At 44.5% G+C, this 22,474-nt stretch overlaps 1 protein-coding gene across 5 annotated transcripts; it reads left to right on the plus strand.

Moving 5' to 3' along the window:
- Positions 1-20,610, plus strand: Nfu1 (NFU1 iron-sulfur cluster scaffold). Of its 5 annotated transcripts, NM_001106606.2 has the most exons (8): positions 91-151; positions 3,261-3,361; positions 5,865-6,000; positions 9,318-9,384; positions 10,925-11,039; positions 13,466-13,526; positions 17,908-18,082; positions 20,218-20,610. In NM_001106606.2, the coding sequence occupies exons 1-8, from the start codon at positions 93-95 to the stop codon at positions 20,263-20,265; spliced, it is 762 nt and encodes a 253-aa protein (NP_001100076.2). In that variant the 5' UTR covers positions 91-92; the 3' UTR covers positions 20,266-20,610. The 5 variants fall into 5 exon arrangements, with proteins under 5 accessions (XP_063141883.1, XP_063141884.1, NP_001100076.2 ...); XM_063285813.1 differs by having other exon boundaries at positions 1-151; positions 17,908-20,250; XM_063285814.1 differs by lacking the exon at positions 20,218-20,610 and having other exon boundaries at positions 1-151; positions 17,864-17,980.
- Positions 20,611-22,474: the final 1,864 nt, after the last annotated feature.

A 22,474-nucleotide genomic window follows, 5' to 3' on the forward strand; every position in this document is an offset into this window, starting at 1 on the left:
CCCGGGACCGCCCTGTCTGCGGGGCCTGAGTCTGCGTAGGACTTGGAGACTTGAAGGAGGCGGGTCCGCGCAAGCGCACTGGCACTGAAGTGATGGCGGCGGCCGAGCGGGCGTGGGGAGCAGCTGTCGGTGTAGCCCGGCTGTGCAGGCGGTAGGTGTCGGCTCCCGAGCCAGCAGATCCTTGTCGCCGCCTTCTCACGGGGCGGGAGCTGGCGTCTGAAGGAGCTTGTCCTGGCTCCAGAGCCCGAGGCCAGCAACCTTCCACGGACGTCCCTTGTAAATCCCAAGGGAATGTGACTCGGAAGGGAAGAGCGGCCCCGGGGTCGTGTCGGTTGTTCCATTTCCCCGGGAGGTCACGGCTTGGAGAGAAGCGATTCGAGGGAATCCACCGCCCAGGCCTGTGCGAGTGCGTCTTGTTCCTCTTCCAGACGCACTTCTAGTTCCACTTCCTCAGGTATCTGTTGGACCCGCGTGTGACTCCAGTAGAAAAGGGCATGACAGAATGCTTGCTGATGGCTACCCTGAAGTTTCAAAAGCATTTCATCAGACGGGCATGGAAGCCCACACCTGTCATCCCAGTACTTGAGAGGTGAAAGCCGGAAGACCAGGAGTTCAAGGCCAGCCTGGACTATTTATGAGACTAACCCCACTCCCCGTCCCCCGTTTTAAAACTCCTAAATGCGTCTTATAAAAATAGCAGAGTAACAGAAGGATTTTGTGGGTTGCTCCTTTCCCCCCTGTTTTCGATGACTTTCCTTCAGTTACTTTGTCCAGGATCGGTTAGACTTCAAACCTTCCTGCCAGAATACACTTCTGATTTATCCACACTTCCCGCCTTTTCCCCAGGGGTGAAGGAACAGCAATACTGGAATATTAGAGTGTTTCCAAATTCTGGAGTATTCACTCCATTCAGTTAATGGGTAGTTACTAGTTACTACATAGCGATAACAGCTACAGTTTCTGAGCACTCACTGTGTGGCCTGGTATGTCCCTGACTCCCTAAGGGACATCCTTAGGGAGAATGATCTACAAAGCCCTGCATGCCTTTTGTTTCAAATGAGTGCATTTATTAAGGGTTCAGCAATTAGTACAAGCATGAGAGGGCAAGCAGCCAGCGGGTGGAGCATGAAAGCAGGCAGGCCATCTAGCAGAACAGGCTGGGGAAACCCCAGTCACCAAGCTGGGAACTCTGGTTGGCAAGGGGTCTTCTGGGTATGACATTTAATTAGCCATTTCTGTCATAGGCATTTTTATATCATGGAATTTAAACAGTAGCTGAGTCTTGTATTTTGGGTGGGTGCCTGGGAATGATTTACTTCCCAGCTGTGTTCAGGGATGGTTTTACTCCAACAGTTTACTCCTTCTGGTCTCAAGGGTCTTGGAGGACAATTTTAAGTAATCACTTAAGGCAGGTGGGTGTTCAAGGCTAGCCTGGTCTACACAGTGAGACACTGTCTCAAAATTGGAAGAAGAAGAAGAAGAAGAAGAACAACAACAACAACAACAAAAACCAACAAAGGACCTCAAGTCAGATCTTTAATGTTTTCATTACTGAAATGTCCTTTGATTTCGCTTATTAGCAGGAGTTATTTTCAGAGCTCCCTTTCTTTTTAATTTGATGAAACTTTGTGATTAGCCAGTCCATGCTTTTCTGTCAGAGTGAAATGAAGGTCGGACGCTGACTTAATGCCTCCCATCAAGCATATAGAATGTTGGCTGCTCTTGGCGTTTGCTTGTGTTCTGTTAGACTTTAGACTTTGAAATGTTGGAATGAAGTGAGTGTCCTTTATCCTAAATATTCAGTGGAGTGTCTGACTCTAAATGTTGGGACATTTGAACTCAGTGAGATACTGCTGGGATAGAACCCACGTGTACCTTATCCACTATGGAAACTATTGCTGGTGGACTTTCAGCAGAAAGCCTTACGTGGGGTCAGGCGGGAGATGGGTTGAAGCTTAGAACATTTCAGGTTTTTGCTCAGGGATGCTCATTGTCTACTTTTTCTTCCCAAATCTGGGACTCTCAAACCAAGGGCTTTGCAAATGCTAGACAAGCACTGCCCCATGAGCTGCACTCCCAGCTCTTACTCCTCTTACTCCAGGAGACCCATGGGCTCACGCTCTCCAGGTAACAGATGTGAGACAGACAAGGGAAAGCTTTCATTGAAGACACACACAGACACACACACACACACACACACACACACACACACACACACAAATATGTGTGATATAGATAGAGATAGATAGATAGATAGATAGATAGATAGATGAGAGAGAGATGATAGAGAGAGAGAAAGATGAGAGAAAGAGAGAGAGAGAGAGAGATCGATCTCCTTAGCTGTTTTCAGGCACGTGATGCTATTACCTAGTTTTTAAACTTTTAAAAGGAAAAGTAAGCTGGGTGGTAGTGGCACCTGTCTTTAGTCCCAGCACTAGGCAGGCAGAGGCAGGCAGAGGCAGGGCAGATCGTTGAGTTATGAAGCTAGCCTGATCTACAAGGGAGTTCCAGAAACACCAAGGCTACACAGAGAAACCCTGTCTGGAAAAACCAGGAAAAAAAAGAAAGGAAGGAAGAGGAAGTACAAAGCCATTGTGTGGCCCAGGGTCTGGGCTGCAGATCTCAGTTACTTTGTCGGTATATTTCTGATTCCGATGGCTGGATGTTAGTGTGTACTTTCAGTTACCAACCAAATGGGTCCCCATGTGGTTTCACCAGCCTTTTTACTTTATGCATATCAGTGTTTTGCCTGAATGTATGTATATGTGCCATGAGCATGCCTGATGCCCTTGGAACTGGAGTTGCAGACCCTTATGAGCTACCATGAAGGTGCTGGGAGCCAAACCCAGACCCTCTACAAGAACAAGTGCACTTAGCTGTCGGCCCCTCCCTCTGGGCCCGTTACCTCTGGTTATGGTTGTATCATTTGCTGAAATGATGTTGCAGATAGAAAATGGAAAATTAACTCTCTATTTTTATTACTTGTATGTTTAAATATATGTGTGTGTATATATATATATATACATATATGTGCATATATATATACATATACATATATATATATATGAGAAGTATAAGTTAGTGATAAAGATCATACTGCTTGCTGGGTGTGGCGCTCATGTCTGTGATTCCAGTACTAGGGAAGCAGAGGCAAGAGTGTCACATGTCCATGAGGCCATCTGGGTTATAGAGTGAGACTCATTTCAAAACAACAAAACAGATCAGATTCCTTACTATGTCACTCTTTGTTTCAAATGTAGGCTCTGTCATGTGGCGACTCCACACGCCTTTAAGAAACAGCCTCTGCACCAATATGTACAGAGACCACTCTTCCCTCTGCGCACGCCCTTGTATAACACAGGTACAGTGCTAGAGCTGATGGTCATAAAATACAAAATGTTAACGTTTTCCTTTAAAACTGTGTGTGTGTGTGTGTGTGTCTGTGTGTGTTGTACTGCATGTGTGGAGGTCAGAGGACAGGTTGCTTAAGCTGGATCTCTCCTTCTACCATGTGGGTTCTGGGATTGAGCTCAGGCCTCTGCCTTGGTAGCAAGCACTCTTACCCCCTGAGTCATCTCAACAGCCCAAGAATTTGTCAATTTTCAATTCAGAAGCTTAGAAAAAGGATCCAGTGATTTCCTGTCCATCCCCACCCCCTCCCTGTGGTAAAACCATACTTTACTATTATTAGTCAGAGGACATTATCTGTAGACTTGTGAAATCTCCATGTCTTGTAAACACATTTTCTAGACCATGAGTTGCTCAATAAATAATGTCTAAAATGAAATATTATAAGAAAGAAGTTACAAGTGGATTTTTGTTTGAGAGAATCATGTGTCTTTTAAAGTATTGCTTTCTCTGTTTCTATAGGAATTGTCTGTACAGCAGTGAATTCCTGCCTTTAATCAAACCTTCTAGCATCTGATTTTGAATGTAATTTGAATGTGGTCATTGCAGCATTGGGGGAGCTTGGAGAGGTGTGGGTGCGCTTGGCTTGATGTGGTCATGGATTAACCTTTTCCTCCTGCTGCCTCGTGCACCTTCCTGTGGCCATGTTGTAGGGTGAGATAGAGGGTGGTAGGGGCATGACTAAATCTGGAAGAAATCTTATCTCTTCTGCAGACTGGAGGTGGGAAATGTTTCCTGGAATCACAAAATGCCTTGGATGTAAATACTGAACTCAGTAGGTCAGCCCACTTTAACTGGTTAACTTTTGTGGAACTGCAGTTTGTGGTGTTCTAGTCTTTTCCAGTTGGATACCCACTGATTTCAGTCTTTGACAGTGACTTTCAGTTTTTGTTGTGTTGTGCAGGAGCCGGTGTTTGTCTACTAAGGGACCAGTATTGTATCACTCCCAAAGGGAAAACACTTCACTCTCTCCTACCCTGCCCTAATGCAGGACACTTTCTGGCTGGATGTTAGAGCTAGGAGGTGATTGATTTTTGTCTTTTGAGATTGTACTTTAATAACAATGTTTCTCCTTTCCCTTTCTTCTCTATAAACCCTCCTTTACCTCTCCCCACTCTCCTTCAAATTCATGGCCCCATTTTCAGGAGTTGTTATAGTTCGAGTATGTGTATTCACGTATAAATTCCTAAATATAACCTGTTAAGTTCATACAATGTGACTTGTATGTGTGTGGAGTCGTTTAATTAGGTATTTTTAAAATACCTAATTAAACTGGATTTAGAATATAGTTGGAATGATGTGGCGAAATATCTCTTCAGATTAGTCTTTGAGGCAGCTTACTGATGTTGAGAGAGAAAAGCATGTGGTGATCCAGTATTTTCCTTAATTTTTCTCCCCCAGTGTAATAGATGGTGTGGGCTGTTTGGTTTGGTTTCTGTTTTGTTTTGTGGGTTTTTAAGAGGCTCTTACTAACTGCCCTAGGCTGGCCTGCAGCCTGCTGCACACTGCTGAGCCTGGCATGAACTCAGGCTCCTCCTCTAAGCCTCAGCCTCGCAGGCCCTGGGCTACTGTGTCTGCCGGATTCTAGCTTTCAAACGAGATTTCGTTCTGACCTCTTTGGTTTTACATTTATACTTATACCCTCTGGTACTTCTTTAAACCCCTTTTTCTGTGGACCTGGATTTCTCAGTGTATTGAGTAGGGTAAAGCCAGATTTAGTCCTTCAGATTCAGCGAGATGCCCAGTGAGCACAGTGATCTTAGTTACAGGAAATTAAGACAACAAAATACAAAGCCATGCTTGGTAGCACACTGTCAATCCCAACACTCTGTAGGCAGATCCCTATGAGTATGAGGCCAGCCTGGTCTACGTAGTAAGTTCCAGGCTAGCCAAGACTAGATAGGAGACCTTGTCTCAGATAGACAGACAGACAGACAGACCAACCTACAGAAAATGACTGGTTCTGAATAGAAAGTAGTGACAGTCTTCCCTTTAAGCTTTTTTTTTTCTGTTCTCCGTAGAGCAGACTTGCCTTGGTTGGAGGCACAGGCGTCCTAATAGAATGCAAGCGTTTAACCGCTCAGGATGTCTGGTCAGCCTGGGAGAAAAAGCCTGTGAGGTCACTTTTCCCAGTGTTTCTTACTTCTGTTTCTCTAAAAATCGGGCACTTCTGGGAACTAGAGAGGCTTCTCGGTAGAGAGAGCGCTTGCTCCTCTTGCAGAAGGGCTAGGCGTGACTCGAAGCATCCTTGTGGTAGCCTGCAGCCACCATGACTGCGTTCTAGAGGCTCCGATGGCTTCCTCAATGCCGCTGGCACATGGTACACATGCACGGATGTAGGCAAGACATTCAGACATATAAAACAAAAAATAAAAGTAAATCTTTTTGAAAAAAGCACTTCGTTGACCATAACTTAAACCTTTTTTTTCTAGCATAACACTCTTTCTCTTTTTCAGTACGATTCATGTTTATTCAAACACAAGACACCCCAAATCCCAACAGCTTAAAGTTTATACCAGGAAAGCCGGTTCTTGAGACGAGGACCATGGATTTCCCCACACCAGCTGCGGCTTTCCGTTCCCCTCTGGCCAGGTACTGTGTCTGCTGTGTCTGCTGGCTTCCACCAGAGAGCGCTGCAGCCCTCTGTGCCTGATGCAGCCTTGCAGAGCTGGTGCATTTGTGTGATTTCAGAAGAATTGAGTTGAAGTTACAAGCTTCCTCCTCAGGAGTGTATTTGACAGTTCTGTAGTATGAATACTTAAATTTTTATTATATATATATATTATTATATTTTAACTTAAGAAACTTCACCAAATGGGCAGTTATGATAAACTTCTGATCCAAACCTTTAAAACTCTAAATGGTAAAAAATTGTACATGTATGTATGTGTGCACAGCGTGAGTTTGTGTGAATGTGTGAATATATGCACAGTGTGAGTTTGTGTGAATGTGTATGTGCACAGTGTGAGTGTGATTGTATATGTGCACAGTGTGAGTTTGTGTGAATGTGTGAGTGTGCAGTATGAGTTCGTGTGAGTGTGTGCACACACAGAGGCCAGGCCTGACCTTGAGAATCTTTTATCACTCTCTGTCTTATTTAGACAAGTCTACTAGGGATCTGAACACGGGTCCTCACGCTTGTGTGCCATGTACTTTATCCACTGAGACATTTTCTCCAGCACTTCTCTAGGCTGGCCACAAACTGTGATTAAGTTGGCCTTGAACTCCTTTTGCCTCCATTTCCTAGGAGTTGGGATTACAGATGTGATTTTCATTCAGAATCATAAATTATTCCAGTGGTTAGATGTGAGGTGGCCTTTTAAAGTCAATGAGGACGGTTTCTAAGTTCCTGAGAGCCAGTCATACGCCAGAGTGGTAAGGCCTGGAGGCTGTCATTCACAGGGATGCACTGGAGTCGGTGCCAGGGAGCTGCTGCTTGCCACCCCGCCTGCTCCTCGCCCTGCCTTTCCTCTCGTTTCACCTTCATTTCCTTGGTGTGTACAGAGAGTGACTGACTGCAGGGCCTGGTGCTAAGTATGAGTTCTGCTGCCGGTCCTGCCCTAACACCAGTGAAATACTGCTTGTCCAGCACATAGGTAACCTCCCGTACATGATGGAGGGCAGGAGAAAGTGAAGCTCACAGATTGTTTCTCAGATTTCTAGTTCATAAATGTGTACAGTGTTTCTGACTTAAACACGCCGTTTCTCAGAATGCATTGTAGAGCGTTTATTTTTCATGCTTTTGATACAAACAGTAAGAAATATGTATGCTATGACTCAGTGCTCACACCTGTGTGCATGTGCATAAAACAAGTGTCCAGTGGGTACGTCCACCCTTTGCACTTGTACTAGGTAATAGCAGGGTTGCTTACGAGCACTGGCTGTGCTCTTGCAGAGGATTCTAGTTCAGGTTTCCATCACTCACTCCAGCTCCCAGGGTGTCCAGTGCCCTCTTCTGGCCTCTTCAGACACTGCATGTGCATAGACATAGATGTGCGTACACACCGACAGGCGTACACAGACGGGCATACACATAAATAAAAAAAATAACATAAAGCTGGACACGGTGGAGCACAATTTTAATCCCAGCACTCAGGAGGCAGAGGCAGGTGGAGCTCTGAATTTAAGGCCAGTCTGGTCTAATGAGAGAGTTCCAGGACAGCCAGGTCTATAAAGAGATAACCTGCCTCAAAAAACAAATAAAAACAAACAAAAATCCCAAACAAAAAACTCAGCCAGTAAGTAAATAAAATAATCATTTTAAAAATAATTAGGTAATAGGCAGTTCTCATTTTTTTTTAAGATTTATTTACTTATTATATATGAGTACATGTTAGCTGTCTTCAGATACACCAGAAGAGGGCATCAGATCTCATTACAGATGGTTGTGAGCCACCATGTGGTTGCTGGGAATTGAACTCAGGACCTCTGGAAGAGTAGTCGGGTGCTCTTAACCGCTGAGCCATCTCTCCAGCCCCCATCCTCATCTTTTAACAATTCTCTTGTTATTTAGTGTTATTTTGTTAAACATAACAAATTCCTTATCATTATGTAGTTGATTTCACAGCTCCATACAAGTTTTCTTTAAAAACAAGAATATAACTTTAGGAAACAGCCACACAGGCAAACAAGGTTGGCTAGGGATGTGTAATAGTGTAGTTGCACACACATGCATGCGTGCACATGAGCAAGCAAAGCACACGTAAAATGCAGAAATACAAAACTAAGATCTATTATCTATTATCACACGTGTCCTCTGTGTCTGTCTGTGTTTGTGTCTCTGTGTGCAGTACTGGGGTTGAATGTACGGCCTTGGGCATGCAAGTTGCAGAACAGTGGTACAATGTGATGATATTTGTATAACCCTCCACCTAAATAAAGAGAGCAAATGCCTCCATGATGGTTTCTGGAGAAACGTACACCAGAACAAACTTCTTAATGTGATTGTAAGTTTTTAGTGTTTTTGCTCTTTTGAGATGGGTTCTCAGATAGCTCAGGCTAGCCTTGAACTACTGATCCTTTTGCCTCTATAGGATTAGAGGCTATGCTGTGAGACCTGTCTTTAATCTTTTAAGTATTGTTGAAATGTTTACATCAAAAATGAGTTAATGTAGTCCAGTGTAGTGACACAAGCCCAGTACCTACGTGGCAAAGGAGGACTAGGAGTTTGAGGCTAGCCTGAGCTACACCTAGAGAGACCATGCCTTAACATACACAAACACAAACAAAAATGAAACAACTTCACTAGGGATATAGGGAGCTATATGACAGAGCTCCATTGATTAGGCACTGAGTTCAGTTTCTTACTACCACAAAAAGGAAGGGGAAAAAAATCCTGTTTTTTTTATTTGTGGAGTTCACTGATCCTTTCGTTGTTGTAGTCCCTGAGGTGTTTTAGGGAATGTTTTTGCTGTAAGCTCCTGACCAGAGGCCAGTCTGTCTCCTGCCTTCCCAGGACCTGGCACTTAGAGATGTCAGCTGTCTGTTGAGTGAATGGACATGAATATACCTTACCTCAGGAAGGCTCTCACAGTTGTCTTTGTAGCTGGTGCTGTGGTGATGCCGTCTTTTTTCTTGTGACACCGTACTGCACTTTTTGCGTGTACCACAGCCTCTTTACTGATTGCTGGGGCGATGGACATGTTCAGGTTGGGGGTGGAGGAGCAATAAAAAAACCTCCTTTCGGATTCACGTGAATCTTTGAGGAGCAATTGTGCTGTTGCTCTTGGGCAAGTACCTGGAGCAAGGCAGGTGGCTGTAGGGTAAGAAGGGACACAGCTGTCTGGAGTTGATAGCTTTTTAACCAGAGACAGTTTGGGGACAGTTTGTGACAGTTCCGTAATGTTTTTCTCCTTTTGCATCTGTTTCTCTTCTCTCATGAGATGTTTTTTCTATTTTTGTGTTCCCAGGCAGTTATTCAGGATTGAAGGTGTGAAAAGTGTCTTCTTTGGGCCAGATTTCATTACAGTCACAAAGGTACAATCCTCAGAGTGTAAAAGCAAGACTAGCCAGCCATTAGCTTTTTCTGAGTTCAGTGCCCCATATAGAATCTTTATTGTTGCTTGGTTTTCCGTAGTCTTGCCATGTAATCCAGGCTGGCCTGAAACCTGTGGCCTTCCTTCCCTGGCCCCTGTGGCTGGCATTACAAAAATATCACCAAACCAACTTAGAATTTTCATTCTTAACATGCTAGGTTTTTTTAATGACCTGTGGTATTAAAAAATCTCAGGTCAGGGGCTGGAGAAACAGCTCAGCAGTTAAGAGCAGATAACCCAGTGTAGCACCAAGTGGCAACTCACCACCATCTATGCCTCCGGATCCAGAGGATCCAATGTCCTGTTATGATGTCAGCCACATGCATGGTACATAGACGTACATGCAGACAAAGCGTTCATGCATATAAAATAAATAAGCACATTAAAAACCTCAGGTAGGGGCTGGAGAGATGGCTCAGTGGTTAAGAGCACTGACTGCTCTTCCAGAGGTCCTGAGTTCAATTCCCAGCAACCACATGGTTGGCTCACAACCATCTGTATGGAGATCCGATGCCCTCTTTTGGTTTGTCTGAAAAGAGCAACAGTGTACTTATGAAATAAATAAATAGATCTAAAAAAAAAAAAAAAAAGGAACAAAAAACAAAGACAAAACCCTGAGGTGATGCCTGCTTCATCTGTCAAGTTAACAGAGGCCTTTCTAGCTGCGGTTATTATGCTCCAGTATAACTATAGTCCAGGAGCCTCCTCCACTCCGATGAAACACTCGGGCCTCAGCAGATTCGACGCAGTGCCCAGGAATACATGGCCAGCCCATGACAGGACACAACCTTGGCAGGACTAGAACTTCAGCTTCCAGGTTACTGGAGTAAAATTTACTTTTTTTTTTTTTTATAAAATTTTTAAAAATCTAAATGTTTTAATTCCATGTATTTTGTGTGTGTTTGTATTCAGGTACTATAGATCAGAGGGCAACTTACAAGAGGCAGCTCTCTCCTTCCACCATGTGGGCTCCGGGCATTGAACTCAGGTGGCCAGACTTGGTAGCAAGTGCTTTTACCCACTGAGCCATCCTGCCTGCCCCAAGTGGTATTTGTACTAATTCTTTCTGTAAGTTGATAGATTAAAAAAAGGAATCAAGGAAACATAAACAAATTGCCTGTGTGCTCTGTCACAGTGCACACGCCCTCTCTGAAGCGAGGTGTACTTAGTCATTCTCTTGACATGTGCGCATATGACGAGTCTCACATACACGCGTGTATTTGCATAGTTCACTGTCGTGCAGTAACACTGTGACCTCGATGTGGTGGTGCACACCTCTAATCCCAGCACTCAGGAGGCAGGAGCATGGACCTCTCTCTACAAGTTGATTGTCAGTCTGGTGTATACAGTGAGTTCCAGGCCAGTCAGAGCTGCACAGTGAACCCCTGTCTCAAAATGAAAAAGAAGGGAAAAAAGGTGGGAGTCTGGGTTTGTCTTGCACCCGGCTGGAAATACAGCATGTTTTCTCAATGTGATTATAGGAGAATGAAGAATTAGACTGGAATTTACTGAAACCAGACATTTATGCAACAATTATGGACTTCTTTGCATCTGGCTTACCTCTAGTGACTGAGGAGACGCCTCCAGGAGAAGCAGGTAGTGCTGCGTTGGTCTGTCAGTGCTTGTTCAGTCTTTATTGAACTTCCTACCTCAGTCCTACTCACCTGGATTCCAAGTGACAGAATACAGACTTTTAAAATGCTTCTAATAGAATTATCTACATATTAATTATACATCATTTATGGCCTTGTATGTAATGTATTTTGATCAAAGTCACCCTCTGTTGCTTTCTTGTCTCACTCATTCTTGATGATCCCCCTCCTCTTCCCACCTCCACTCTCATGCTGTTTGATCTCGTAAGAGGCTTAAATGAGGCCCATTAGTGTTGCTTACAGAAGCACAGGTAGGTCACCTCCTGGAGCCCCGGCGCCTTACCAATGGAGACACCACCATAGATAATATCCTTCCTCCCCAGCAATAACTTTGTCTAGGTCCTTGAGGAGGGTGGAGCCTCATGAGACCCCCCCTTCCACGTTCAAGGGTGTTTCACTTGTATCTGTGTGTGTGCACCATGCGTGTGTCTGGTGGCATTAAGAGGCCAGGAGGGGGCATCAGATCCCCTGAAACTAGAGTTACAGATGGTTGTGAGCCACCATGTGGGTGCTGGGAACCAAACCCAGGTCCTCTGGGAAAACAGCCAGATAGTATTCCACAGCTCTCTGGCCCCTCGTCCAGCTCTTACATTCCTTCTGCCCCTCCCCCAACACTCCATGATGGCCTCTGAGTCTTGCAGGTAAGGATGTCCCACTTAGGGCTGAGCATTCAGAAGTCACTTAATCTCAGCGTTTGACAGGTTATGAGTCTTTGTGGTTACCTCTACCTACTGCATGAAGAGCTGCTGTGACCAAACCAGATAGCAGTACTAATCTGTGAGCACGAACACGGTCATTTAGAAAGAAACCCATCATGGTGAGCACATCCTGTCTGTTTAGGGAAACAGTTGTAACTTTCCCATAAGTGTCTATGACCTCCCTGCCACAGGTTTTTGACCAGGTTACAATACCAGATATGACTTCTCTCCAGTAGCGCTGGCCTCAGTTCCAATCAGAAAGCACTGGGTTACCCCCATGGAGCTTGCCACTCTTACAGCAGTCAGTGAACAGTGTTTTCCCAGCCTGGTCAGACATGTGGCACATGGGGCCACAGCTGAGTAAGAGGGTTGACCCAGTTCTCTCCCAGCTGCCTACACAGCCCTTCTGACACTGAGCAGGCAAGGACTTCAGTCAGCCTTCTGTTCTGTGTCCTGTGGCCAGAGCACGTGCTGTCTTCAGCAGGAGGAGCTTACTGTCTGGTTCTGGGGACAACCAAGAGCAGTGGGTTCACTTTTACCATTGACTGTATTTGGCTCTGGAACCAATTCTACCTGAGACAAAATTTCATATAGAACTTCATATATATTGTTTTCTCCAATTTTAAAATTTGTGCAAACATTGAATATATTACACAAAACTAGAATTTTTAATTATGAAAAATTTTGAGAATTCAGAAACACCATACATAAGGCACAAAGTTGCTTCCACTTAGATTTAACAGATGTTAACATTTTCTAGAGAAAGGTGTTGAGAAACAAAGTGTTAATTCTTCTATGGTTGTTAGACCCATTTTTTAAAGGAAGTATCAAGGACACAAAACTGGGTGTAGTATATTGCAGGTTTTGTGGGGTTAACCAGCTTGAGGTTTAATAAGAATGACACAGTGTATTTGTGTAGTGTAAGGCTGCGGGCCTTTTGCTGACTCTGAGTTACAATGTAGCTACCCAGCTTCCTGCCACTGCAGCCCTCTGTGCTGCTCCATCTCTTCACCTCCCAGCTCTGTTCCCTCAGCGCTGTCTCCTCTCACCTGCTCTGTCTGTCTCGCCCCAGCTCAGCTGCCAACTCTATATGTTTCAAAAAGCCACAGTCCAGTCTGAACTGACCAGAGCAGGACAGCTCCCGTCCTTCCCCAGAGATGAGGGCTCCATGACTGGCAGCTTGCGTTTTCACACGATAAGCTCAGAGAACGGTCTTTTGGGCAGGTGAGGAAGGAAAGCTGGTAACAGGCTGCTGAGAGGACGATACCAAACATCCTGTCAGCAGTTAGCTCTCTCCCAGGCACAGCAACCAACAGTCGAAAGGGACACACCTGTAAGCCCTTCCATGCAGTGTATAGGAGAGGCTGTCCCCGCCATGGAGGTGTCTTCCTGTCATTTTAACCCGTGGGAGGCAGAGGCTGAAGGATTGCTGTAAAGTTGTATTTTTCTATGTTTGTCTTGTTTTGAATTTTGTAACAAGATCTTGCTCAATCTACCTAGCCTGGAACTTTATGTAGACCAGGCTGGCCCTGAACTGTGATCTTTCTGTATCTACTTGAGTGCCATATGTTTGACTATGCTTTTAGATGAAAATCCTGTTTTTAATGCTTCTAGGACTTCAAAATTATTATCCTTGGTTTTCTTTTTTTTTTTTTTTTTTCTTTTTTTTTAGGTTCTGAGGAAGATGACGAAGTTGTGGCAATGATTAAAGAACTGTTAGATACTAGAATACGGTGTGTATGAGCACTCCCGGTGTCCCCACACCATCCCCTCCCCCACATGCCCTGCAGTCTAGTGCTGTGGAGATGGTTCTCATTAACGCAGCAAGCTTTCATCAGGAGGTTGGAGCAGGGCTCCGGATCAATAATCAGTGTAAACCACCATAAGCCATCATTGCAGTTAAACATAAAGAGAGCCCGTGCCTCGGTATTCAGTCACACCTTTCCACTCACACACAGTGCTCAGGAACGGGACTACACTTTGCGTTTGTTAGGAGAGTAGCACCACAAAAAGAGTATAGACAAAGCCAGGCTTGGTGACACTGGTCTTCAGTTCCTAGGGAAACAGGTAGGAGGAGCTCTGTGAGTTTCGAGATTAGCTTGGGGTACACACAGTGAGACCTACGTGAACACTGAGCTGTCCTCAGACATATCAGAAGAGGGCATCGGATCCAATTACAGATGGTTGTGAGCTACCATGTGGTTGCTGGGATTTGAACTCAGGACCTCTGGAAGAGCAGCCAGCGCTCTTAACTGCTCAGCCATCTCTCCAGCCCTTAAGTTTAGAGTTTTTAAAGAAAATGTATTCTTCTTTAGTTATTTTTAAGAAAACCTTAGATATTTGTTATTAAGAGGCTGGCTAAGTGGCCAGGTGGTGGCACACACCTTTAATCCCAGCACTAGGGAGGCAGAGGCATGTGGATCTCAGTGAGTTCAAGGCCAGTCTGGTCTACAGAGCAAGTTCCAGGACAGCCAGGACTACACAGAGAAAACCTATCTTGAAAAACAAAACAAAATATTAGATTAATAATGAAAAGATGAATTCCTGCAAGAACAGGAATCTAAGAAGAGTATTTATGGTACACAAATGTAATCAATCAACTCATTAGATTAATTTCAGTGAGACGTGACATACTGAAGACTGGACTCAGGAGAATATAGAGCAGTAGTAAAGAACCCATATCGAAGCACACCGAAAGGAGGAATTGGGGATAGAAAAAAGCACAAGACATCAGTGTCCTGGGAGGTTCAAGGCACAGAAGTAAGATACGTGTCGTAAATGGAAGGGGGGTGTGAGTGGATGTGTTCTGAGTCAGCCTTGTTTGAGAGGTAAAAACAGGTCGGCTGGCAGTGAAGGAGATCAGTCAAATGTTACACAGCAAACAGCCATGTAGAAGGCCAGAAGACAAAGAGTCCTTATTCAGTGCAAAGGGAAACGGATTGGAAGCGTAAACATTGTGCAGGACTTAGCAGGTGATTTAATGGTGCATAGAATGGCTAGAATATGGGAACCCAACTCCACGTTTCTTATCAGGGATGCACAACTTAAATACAAGGACAGAAACACTGAAAAGGAGCTGGAGAAATAAATGTACAGCATTCAGACCTCGTACTGAGAGCTGAAGCTGCGCAGACACCAGAGCACAGGGTGCTGACCGACAGCTGTGGATGCTCACACAGTGAGGGTATTTGCTACCAGGAATGTAGTCCAACCATCTTATAATAGCACAGATTCGAAATAAATAATGTTTGACAGACGAAAAGAGATACAAATAGCTCACAGGTGTGAGAGAAAACTAACACCTCTGTCTAACAAAGCATAAAAAATAACCAGGAGAGGTTGGGGATTTAGCTCAGTGGTAGAGCACTTGCCTAGGAAGCGCAAGGCCCTGGGTTCGGTCCCCAGCTCCGAAAAAAAGAACAAAAAAAAAAAAAAAAAAACCAGGAGAAAGTTTTAAATTTTATTATTATTATTTTTTTTTTTTTTTGGTTCTTTTTTTTCGGAGCTGGGGACCGAACCCAGGGCCTTGCGCTTCCTAGGTAAGCACTCTAACCACTGAGCTAAATCCCCAGCCCCTAAATTTTATTATTTTTATTTTGTATTATTTACACAAGGTTTTACTATGTAGCCCTGGCTGCCCTGAAACTTGCTGTATATACATACACCTAGTTGATCTCTATTCACAGAAAACTGTCTCTGTCTTCTGGTGACTGGATTTTTTTTTAAAGATTTATTTATTTATTATATATGAGCACACTGTAGCTGTCTTCAGACACCAGAAGAGGGCATTGGATCCCATTACAGATGGTTGTGAGCCACCATGTGGTTGCTGGGAATTGAACTCAGGACCTCTGGAAGAGCAGCCAGTGCTCTTAACCGCTCAACCATTTCTCCAGCCCCCTGGTGACTGGACTAAAGGTAGAAATCACCATCCCCAGGCTACAATAGAGTTTTGAACACGTGATTTAACCGTTGACTGAATGTTGACATGTGTAATGCACTCGGCAGGAATGGCACATTATTTCCATGTGCACACGGGTCACTCACTAGAGCTGCTTGTATGCTTGTTTATACAGCAGCCCTTATCTAGCTTCAGAGTTAAATTCACTGAGAATATTGGGCTTTGCTGTTGGTGATGGGGATTAAACCCAGGCCTGTGAGCATAGGCATGTACTCTCTCTGAGCCCCATCTCCAGCCTGAGAATACAGTTTCCTGACTCAGAGGAACTGAGGGCTCCTCAAAATGGCTTATGGTTAGGCTGGGGATGTAGTTTCAGGGGTGAAGTGTTTGTCAAGAATACCAAAGGTGGGGGCGGGGCAGAGTGGGGTGTCAATATTAATCCAGGTCAACAAAGAAATCGTGGTGGATTCGTACAATGAGATAGTACGGGTCCAGGGAGGTGGCTCACTGGGTTGTCACTTGTTGCCAAGTCTGGTGACCCAGTTTCATCTCTGAGACTCACATGATAGAATGAGAATACTGAGTCCTAAAAGTTGTCCTATGGCTATCACAGCAGCATGTGCATACCCCTGAAACAAATAAATACAATACATCAAATTAATATCTGTATGACCCTGGCTAGGCAAGTTTTTATTCACAAGAACACAAGAAAGTCAGGAGAATCAAGGAAAAGACAGATTAGATGATAGTAAAATTCTGCCTTTCTTGTGGGAAGCAGGGTAATCGATTTTATAGTATTTAGGGATGACAAGATGTCCTAGTGGGTAAAGACACCTCCTGCTAAGGTTGACAACCCAAGTTCTATCCTGTCCACATGGAGGAAGGAGAGAGCCGACTCCCACAAGTCATCCTCACCGTCCACATTGCATGCATACCGTGTGTGGTGCACGTGTGCAAGTGTACACGCATGTGCAAGTGTACACACATACACAAAACAAATGTAAAAAATCAATGGGGCCGAGGAGATAGCTCAGTGCTTAAGAGCATTTACTGCTCTTCTCCAGGATCCAGATTCAGTTCCCAGTGTCCTTGTGGTAGCTCACACCCACCTGTTCCAGGGGATCTAGGGCTACACTGTGAGGTGCCCTCTGCTGACCTCTAGGGGCTCCTGCAGTTTTGCTCATATTCGGGTATTCACAGTTCCACATAAAATAAGTATCTTTTTTAAAGTTTTTTTTTAAAGATATTGATTTTATGAAATACATAAGAACTACAAATTGACAAGGAAAAAAATCAAATAGAGGCTGGAGCTAGAACATGGCCAAAGGCAGTAAGCAGAAGCCACTAGCCATGAACGAGTGCAGAGTGTGCCGTCAGACTCATCACGAGTATGCAGTCAAACCTCCATAAACTCACAGCCAGCAGACAGTTCACCGTTCTGATTGACACCAGTGGTGGTGAGAATAGGAAGCAGTGGTGTACTCACCTTTTTCTGGGGGCATGTCAGGGTGTGTAATCGTAGGAAAGCGTTTGGCGTTGTCCACCAAATCTCAATAGTTATACTTTTGTTGAGGCAGGTTCTCATCTGTAATTTGGGCTGGCTTGGAACTGAGTTGGCAGCCCCGTCCAGCCTCGGACTCCTGTCTGTGTTAGCATTTCAGGCATGAGCCTCCACTCCTGCTGCAGGAAGTCTGACCTCAAGTATATGCCCAGTCGTAATTCTACCCAAACCCAAAGATGCACAGTGGGTCTCTACTGCTGCCCTGTGTGTGCAAGGAAAATACCCATCTCCATCAGGAAGGTGATCCTCTCTGCCACATTAGTGCAGTGCCACACTGTGCAGCTATGAGACGAATGGCTCAGCTTATACTCAGCAAATAAGTCATCCAGAGAGGAAAAGAAGCTGATAAACATGAGTGGTTTAAAACTAGACCTCAGGCCAGTGAGGATGCTGGGTAGGGAAAGCCACTTGCTGCTGTCCTGCTGCTAACCTGAGTTCCATTCTCAGAACCTACATGGAGAAGAAACACGCACGCATGCACACACGCACACGCACGCACGCACACACACGCACATACGTGGACACATACACACACACGCACACGGAAACACATGCACACGGAAACACACGCACAAAACAGTGAGCTGTCTTAATCTTTTTCCTTGAAGGCATCTGTTGTTTTAAATGTGTTCTGCATGTCCTGTGGCCGCAGGCCGACTGTGCAGGAGGATGGGGGTGACGTGATCTACAGAGGCTTTGAAGATGGCATCGTGCGGCTGAAGCTCCAGGGCTCCTGCACCAGCTGCCCCAGCTCTATCATCACCCTGAAGAGCGGGATTCAGAACATGCTGCAGTTTTATATTCCAGAAGTGGAAGGCGTGGAGCAGGTGGGCAGCACGGCTACAGGCTGGGTGTCACAGTACAAGGGGACCAAGTAGATAACCTGTCTTTACTTGGGAAAGCGCCATGGGTGATTGAGTTCTAACTGCAGATGTCACAGAGGGAGTCAAAGCACTGTGCACCACGACTATATATGCTCACGTGATCTGCCCATTCCTACCCCTCCCTGCTCCATCTCTACCACCATTTGTTAAGATAGAGTTCATGTGGCCCAGGGTGACCTCGAACTCCTGCCTCCCAAGTGCTGAGATTGTAGATACGTGCTACCACACTTGGCCTTTATTAAAATTTTATTACATGCATGTGAGTTTGTGTATGTGGGTGTACATGTGTGCGTGTGTGTGTGTGTGTGTGTGTGATCAGAAGGTACCTTGTGGGACTGGCTGTCTCCTTCCACTTTATGTAGATTCCAGGGACAGAGCTCAGGATATCAGCCTTGGGAGCACTGTATATGCATGGGCCTCCTGGAAGACCCGAGGCTGGGTCTCCTCCTTTGTCTTTTTCAGCAGCAGCTCTGATGGGTCTCAAAGCGTCGTTTGCACATTGACATTGAAAAAGTTCTTGGGAGTCTTACTCCAAATTTCAGAATGCTTCTGCCTAAGTAGGAGTTGATTTACAAAATTCTTTGGATTAGATATATTGAGATTGGAAATATTTTATTCTTAGAGTAAAATAACTGTTTTTAGTCAACCTCAAAGAAAAACTAGGAGAGAACTCTGCTAAGTATCTCATCAGAACCCATCCAGATCCCAGGGTCCATTTCAGTTTTTGGTGGTGTTTGTTTTAAGTTTTGTGAAGTTTTGCTTTGCTGCCTGGCTGGTCTTACACTCTTTCCTGGGCTAGAGTCACTTTTCTACCCCAACCTCCAAGGCTCCCGGCCTTCTCTGCCTGCAGCTGTGCCCTCCCATCGGGATGCCTGTACCTTGTTACTTCCCTTTTCCCTCACCCAAGGCCTTTTGAAAAATATAGCATTGGTTGAGGCCAAAAGGTTGACAAAGAGTAACATTGTTACTCACATGTCCGGGGCGGGTGCAGAATTGACTGGTGACAAGCTCCAGTTGCCACATAATTGTAGTGGATGTGGCAAGGAAACAGAACTTTCTATAACTTTGTTTTCAGAGGTGTTGGCCTTTATTATCCAATATCGTATCAGCCCACAGAAGGACTAGCCTTTTCTTCTTTCCTTAAGTATTTTCTTCCCTGAAAATCTTCACACTTCTTTAGGTTTAAAATATTTTTATTTGAATAAAATCAAAATAATTTGTAGTATTTTTTTCTTTTACTATTTTAGGAGATTGGGGGTGAGGGGAGTCCCTTTTAAAAAATATTCTTTTCTTTCTTAATATGAAGCCCTGGAACTCACTCTGGCCTGGAACTCACAAGAGATTTGCCTGCTTCTGCCTCCTGGGTGCTAGAAATAAAGGCATGTGTCTCCATGCCCTACTTTTAAAAAAGCTTAGTTGCATTTTACATATCACATACGTGTGCACACAGACCATGATGCACAGGAGGAGCCCTGAAGTTAGACTGATCTGCAAAGGTCCAGCATGGGGCTCAGATCTCTGGCCCAGCTGCAGGGCTTCTCTCCCCTGAACCACCTGTCTGTTGGTTTTTTTTTTTTTTTTTTTTTTTTTTTTTTTTCGGAGCTGGGGACCGAACCCAGGGCCTTGCGCTTCCTAGGCAAGCGCTCTACCACTGAGCTAAATCCCCAACAGGCCCTCCCCCCCTCCCCACCCCCTCAGTCTGTTGGTTTTCTGAGGCAGAGTCTCAAGCGGTCTAGACTGGCCCTAGGGCTTGTTGAGTGGCCTTGAACTCTTGATTCTGTGATTACAGGCATGCCCTATCCTGACAGGATTTAGCCTGCCCAGCTAAGATGCTGCTGCCAAGGGCCTCTTTCCGAGACAAGAAAGCGGTTCCCAGTTCCTTTTTATGCATTTGATTTGCTCTGTTATCTTAGGACCCCAGTTCTGACTGAACCTTGGGCTCTGGACTACTGCTGGGTTATTCCATGCTGTGCATTACCATAGATTATGTCAGGCAGGGAGGTGATGTTCATGCTGGGAAAATAACACTTTCCAACCTTTTTCTTAACTCTCGAATTCTCTTTGTTTTCTGGCTTTAGGTGATGGATGATGAGGAATCAGATGAAAAAGAAGCAAATTCACCTTAAATAATCTGCATTTTCTTTGGCCACAACCGTTGGACTTATCTTTACTGAGCCTGTATTACTGCTGTGTAAGTTTATTAATAAAAGGTTTCCTTTCTCCAGAATGAGATGATATATAAGTATAAATATATATATTTATATTTGCTTCCCCTCGCAAATTATTTACACCATCCTGAGGTGCCACCCTGAGTCACCCACCCTCTTGGGTCTTAATCATTTATGCTGCCCTGAGCCTTATCCCCACACTTTCTTTCATGCTGGGAGAAGCATTTTAAAATACATTTCCCATTTAACCCATTTGCTTTTTTTATACAGAAATAAACAGAATAAATGCATTTAAAATATCCTAAAATGACTTAGTTTTTCCAATAAGATATCCACAATGATTTTTTTTTACTGCAGTTTTTAGTTTATAAAAAAAAAAAGCTGGGTGGTGGTGGCACACACCTTAATCCCAGCACATAGGAGGCAAAGGTAGCTGGGTCTCTGTGAGTTCAAGAGCAGCCTGTTCTACAGAGTGAGTTCCAGGACAGCCATGGCTACCCAGAGAAACCTTGTCTCTAAAAACAAAAAACAAACAAAGCATTAAATAATTCTGGTTTAAAATGGTAGCTGAGGAGTAGCTGGGCAAGGGAGCCATGGAGGCAGTGAGAAGCAGAAAGAGCAGTGCCCTGAGCGCCGCCATGGGAAGGAGAGCAGGCTGCACCAAGAGAGCTCAGTCCTCAGGCTCTGCCTCCCGGTCAGGGCCTCTTAGGAGGATGCAAATGACTTCATCCTGACAGATCCGAGGGCCTGGGCGGCAGTTTTATTGGTTTGTGATTTGTGGCAGGCTGCCAAATGTCAGCCTTGAAATGAAATAAGTTGACATGTATTTTTCGATTATTTGGATCTAGAAAATAAATCAACGGGTTGAAGCATTGGTTTTGTTAGTGATTGACTTATAAGATATAATTTAATCAGGTGACAGTTTTTGTTGTTGAGCCTGGCGTGATGAATGCCTATTGTCCCAGCATCCAGGGGTGGGCTCAGGTTAGGGTGGGCTACATAAACCCTGTCTCAAAGAAACCAAAACAATGGTGACAACTCATTATTAGTTGTGTTTAGCTAAAATAAAAAATGGAAACAAAATTTCCCAGAAATGTATAAGCTATTGTTACATAAATATTATTGAAAATTCCTCCTAAAAGCCAGGTGAGAGGCAAGGTCATGACTCAAAAAAATCAAAGGGAGAAAGACGGAGAGGGGGACTAGGGGAGAGCAAGCGTAAGATACTGAGGTATTGCACTGTTAGGATGTTTGCCACACACACACACATCTATATGTATATATACACATATATCCCTGGGTTTGATTTCCCCAGCACAGAAACAAAACAAAAACAGTAGATAGGACAATTTAGTAGGTATTTGAAACTGTGATCTTGGTTAATAGCAAGATAGGCTCTGAGATCCCTTGCTAACCGTATAGGGTAAAGCTCCATAGACTGCTCGGTCAGGCCCTTCACTAGCTGTTTAACGTGAGATGCTGGCCCAAGGGTCTATATATAAGGTCATATGACAGTAATTACGGAAAAATATTACGTTGCCACTGATGGTTAACAGCAACAGCACCTTACAGTTATAAATCTAAGTCCCATCAGGTGGGTGACTATGGCCTGAAGTGGAAATGCAAGGGCTTTTTGGAAAGTCAGTTGTGTTGGATGGTGTTCTCCTGGGGCAAACACGTGAAGAAGTGTTGTTCTAAAGCGGACACAGGTGAAAGGATGTTCTGCTAAAGCAAGCACGTGAAAGGACTCATGATGAAGGGCTCTTTGCTAATGACACACAAGTATTCATTCGCCTTACCCCTGTTGTTGAGCATGGTACATTCATGAAGTGTTTGCGAGTGGATCGAGCTGCCTCTGCTGACCTGTGAACTGGACTGCTGCTATTTTGACAACATAGATGGGATTTGCTCCAAAGAACAATTTCAAAGCAGGTCCACCTCCCCCGTATCCTTTCTTTTCCACTACCTCTGCTGGGTTAAAGTGTTTAAGATCCATCATTAAAAATAGGCTTGGAAAAATTAAAGTTACAGTTGCCCTTTGTCTTAGGTAGGGTTCCCATTGCTATGAAGAGACATCATGACCAAGGCAACTCTTACAGAGAACATGTAATCGGGGATGGCTTACAGGTTTAGAGGTTCAGTCCACTGCCATCAAGGCAGGAAGCAT

Source organism: Rattus norvegicus, chromosome 4, assembly GCF_036323735.1.
Source record: "Rattus norvegicus strain BN/NHsdMcwi chromosome 4, GRCr8, whole genome shotgun sequence".
NCBI lineage: Eukaryota > Metazoa > Chordata > Mammalia > Rodentia > Muridae > Rattus > Rattus norvegicus.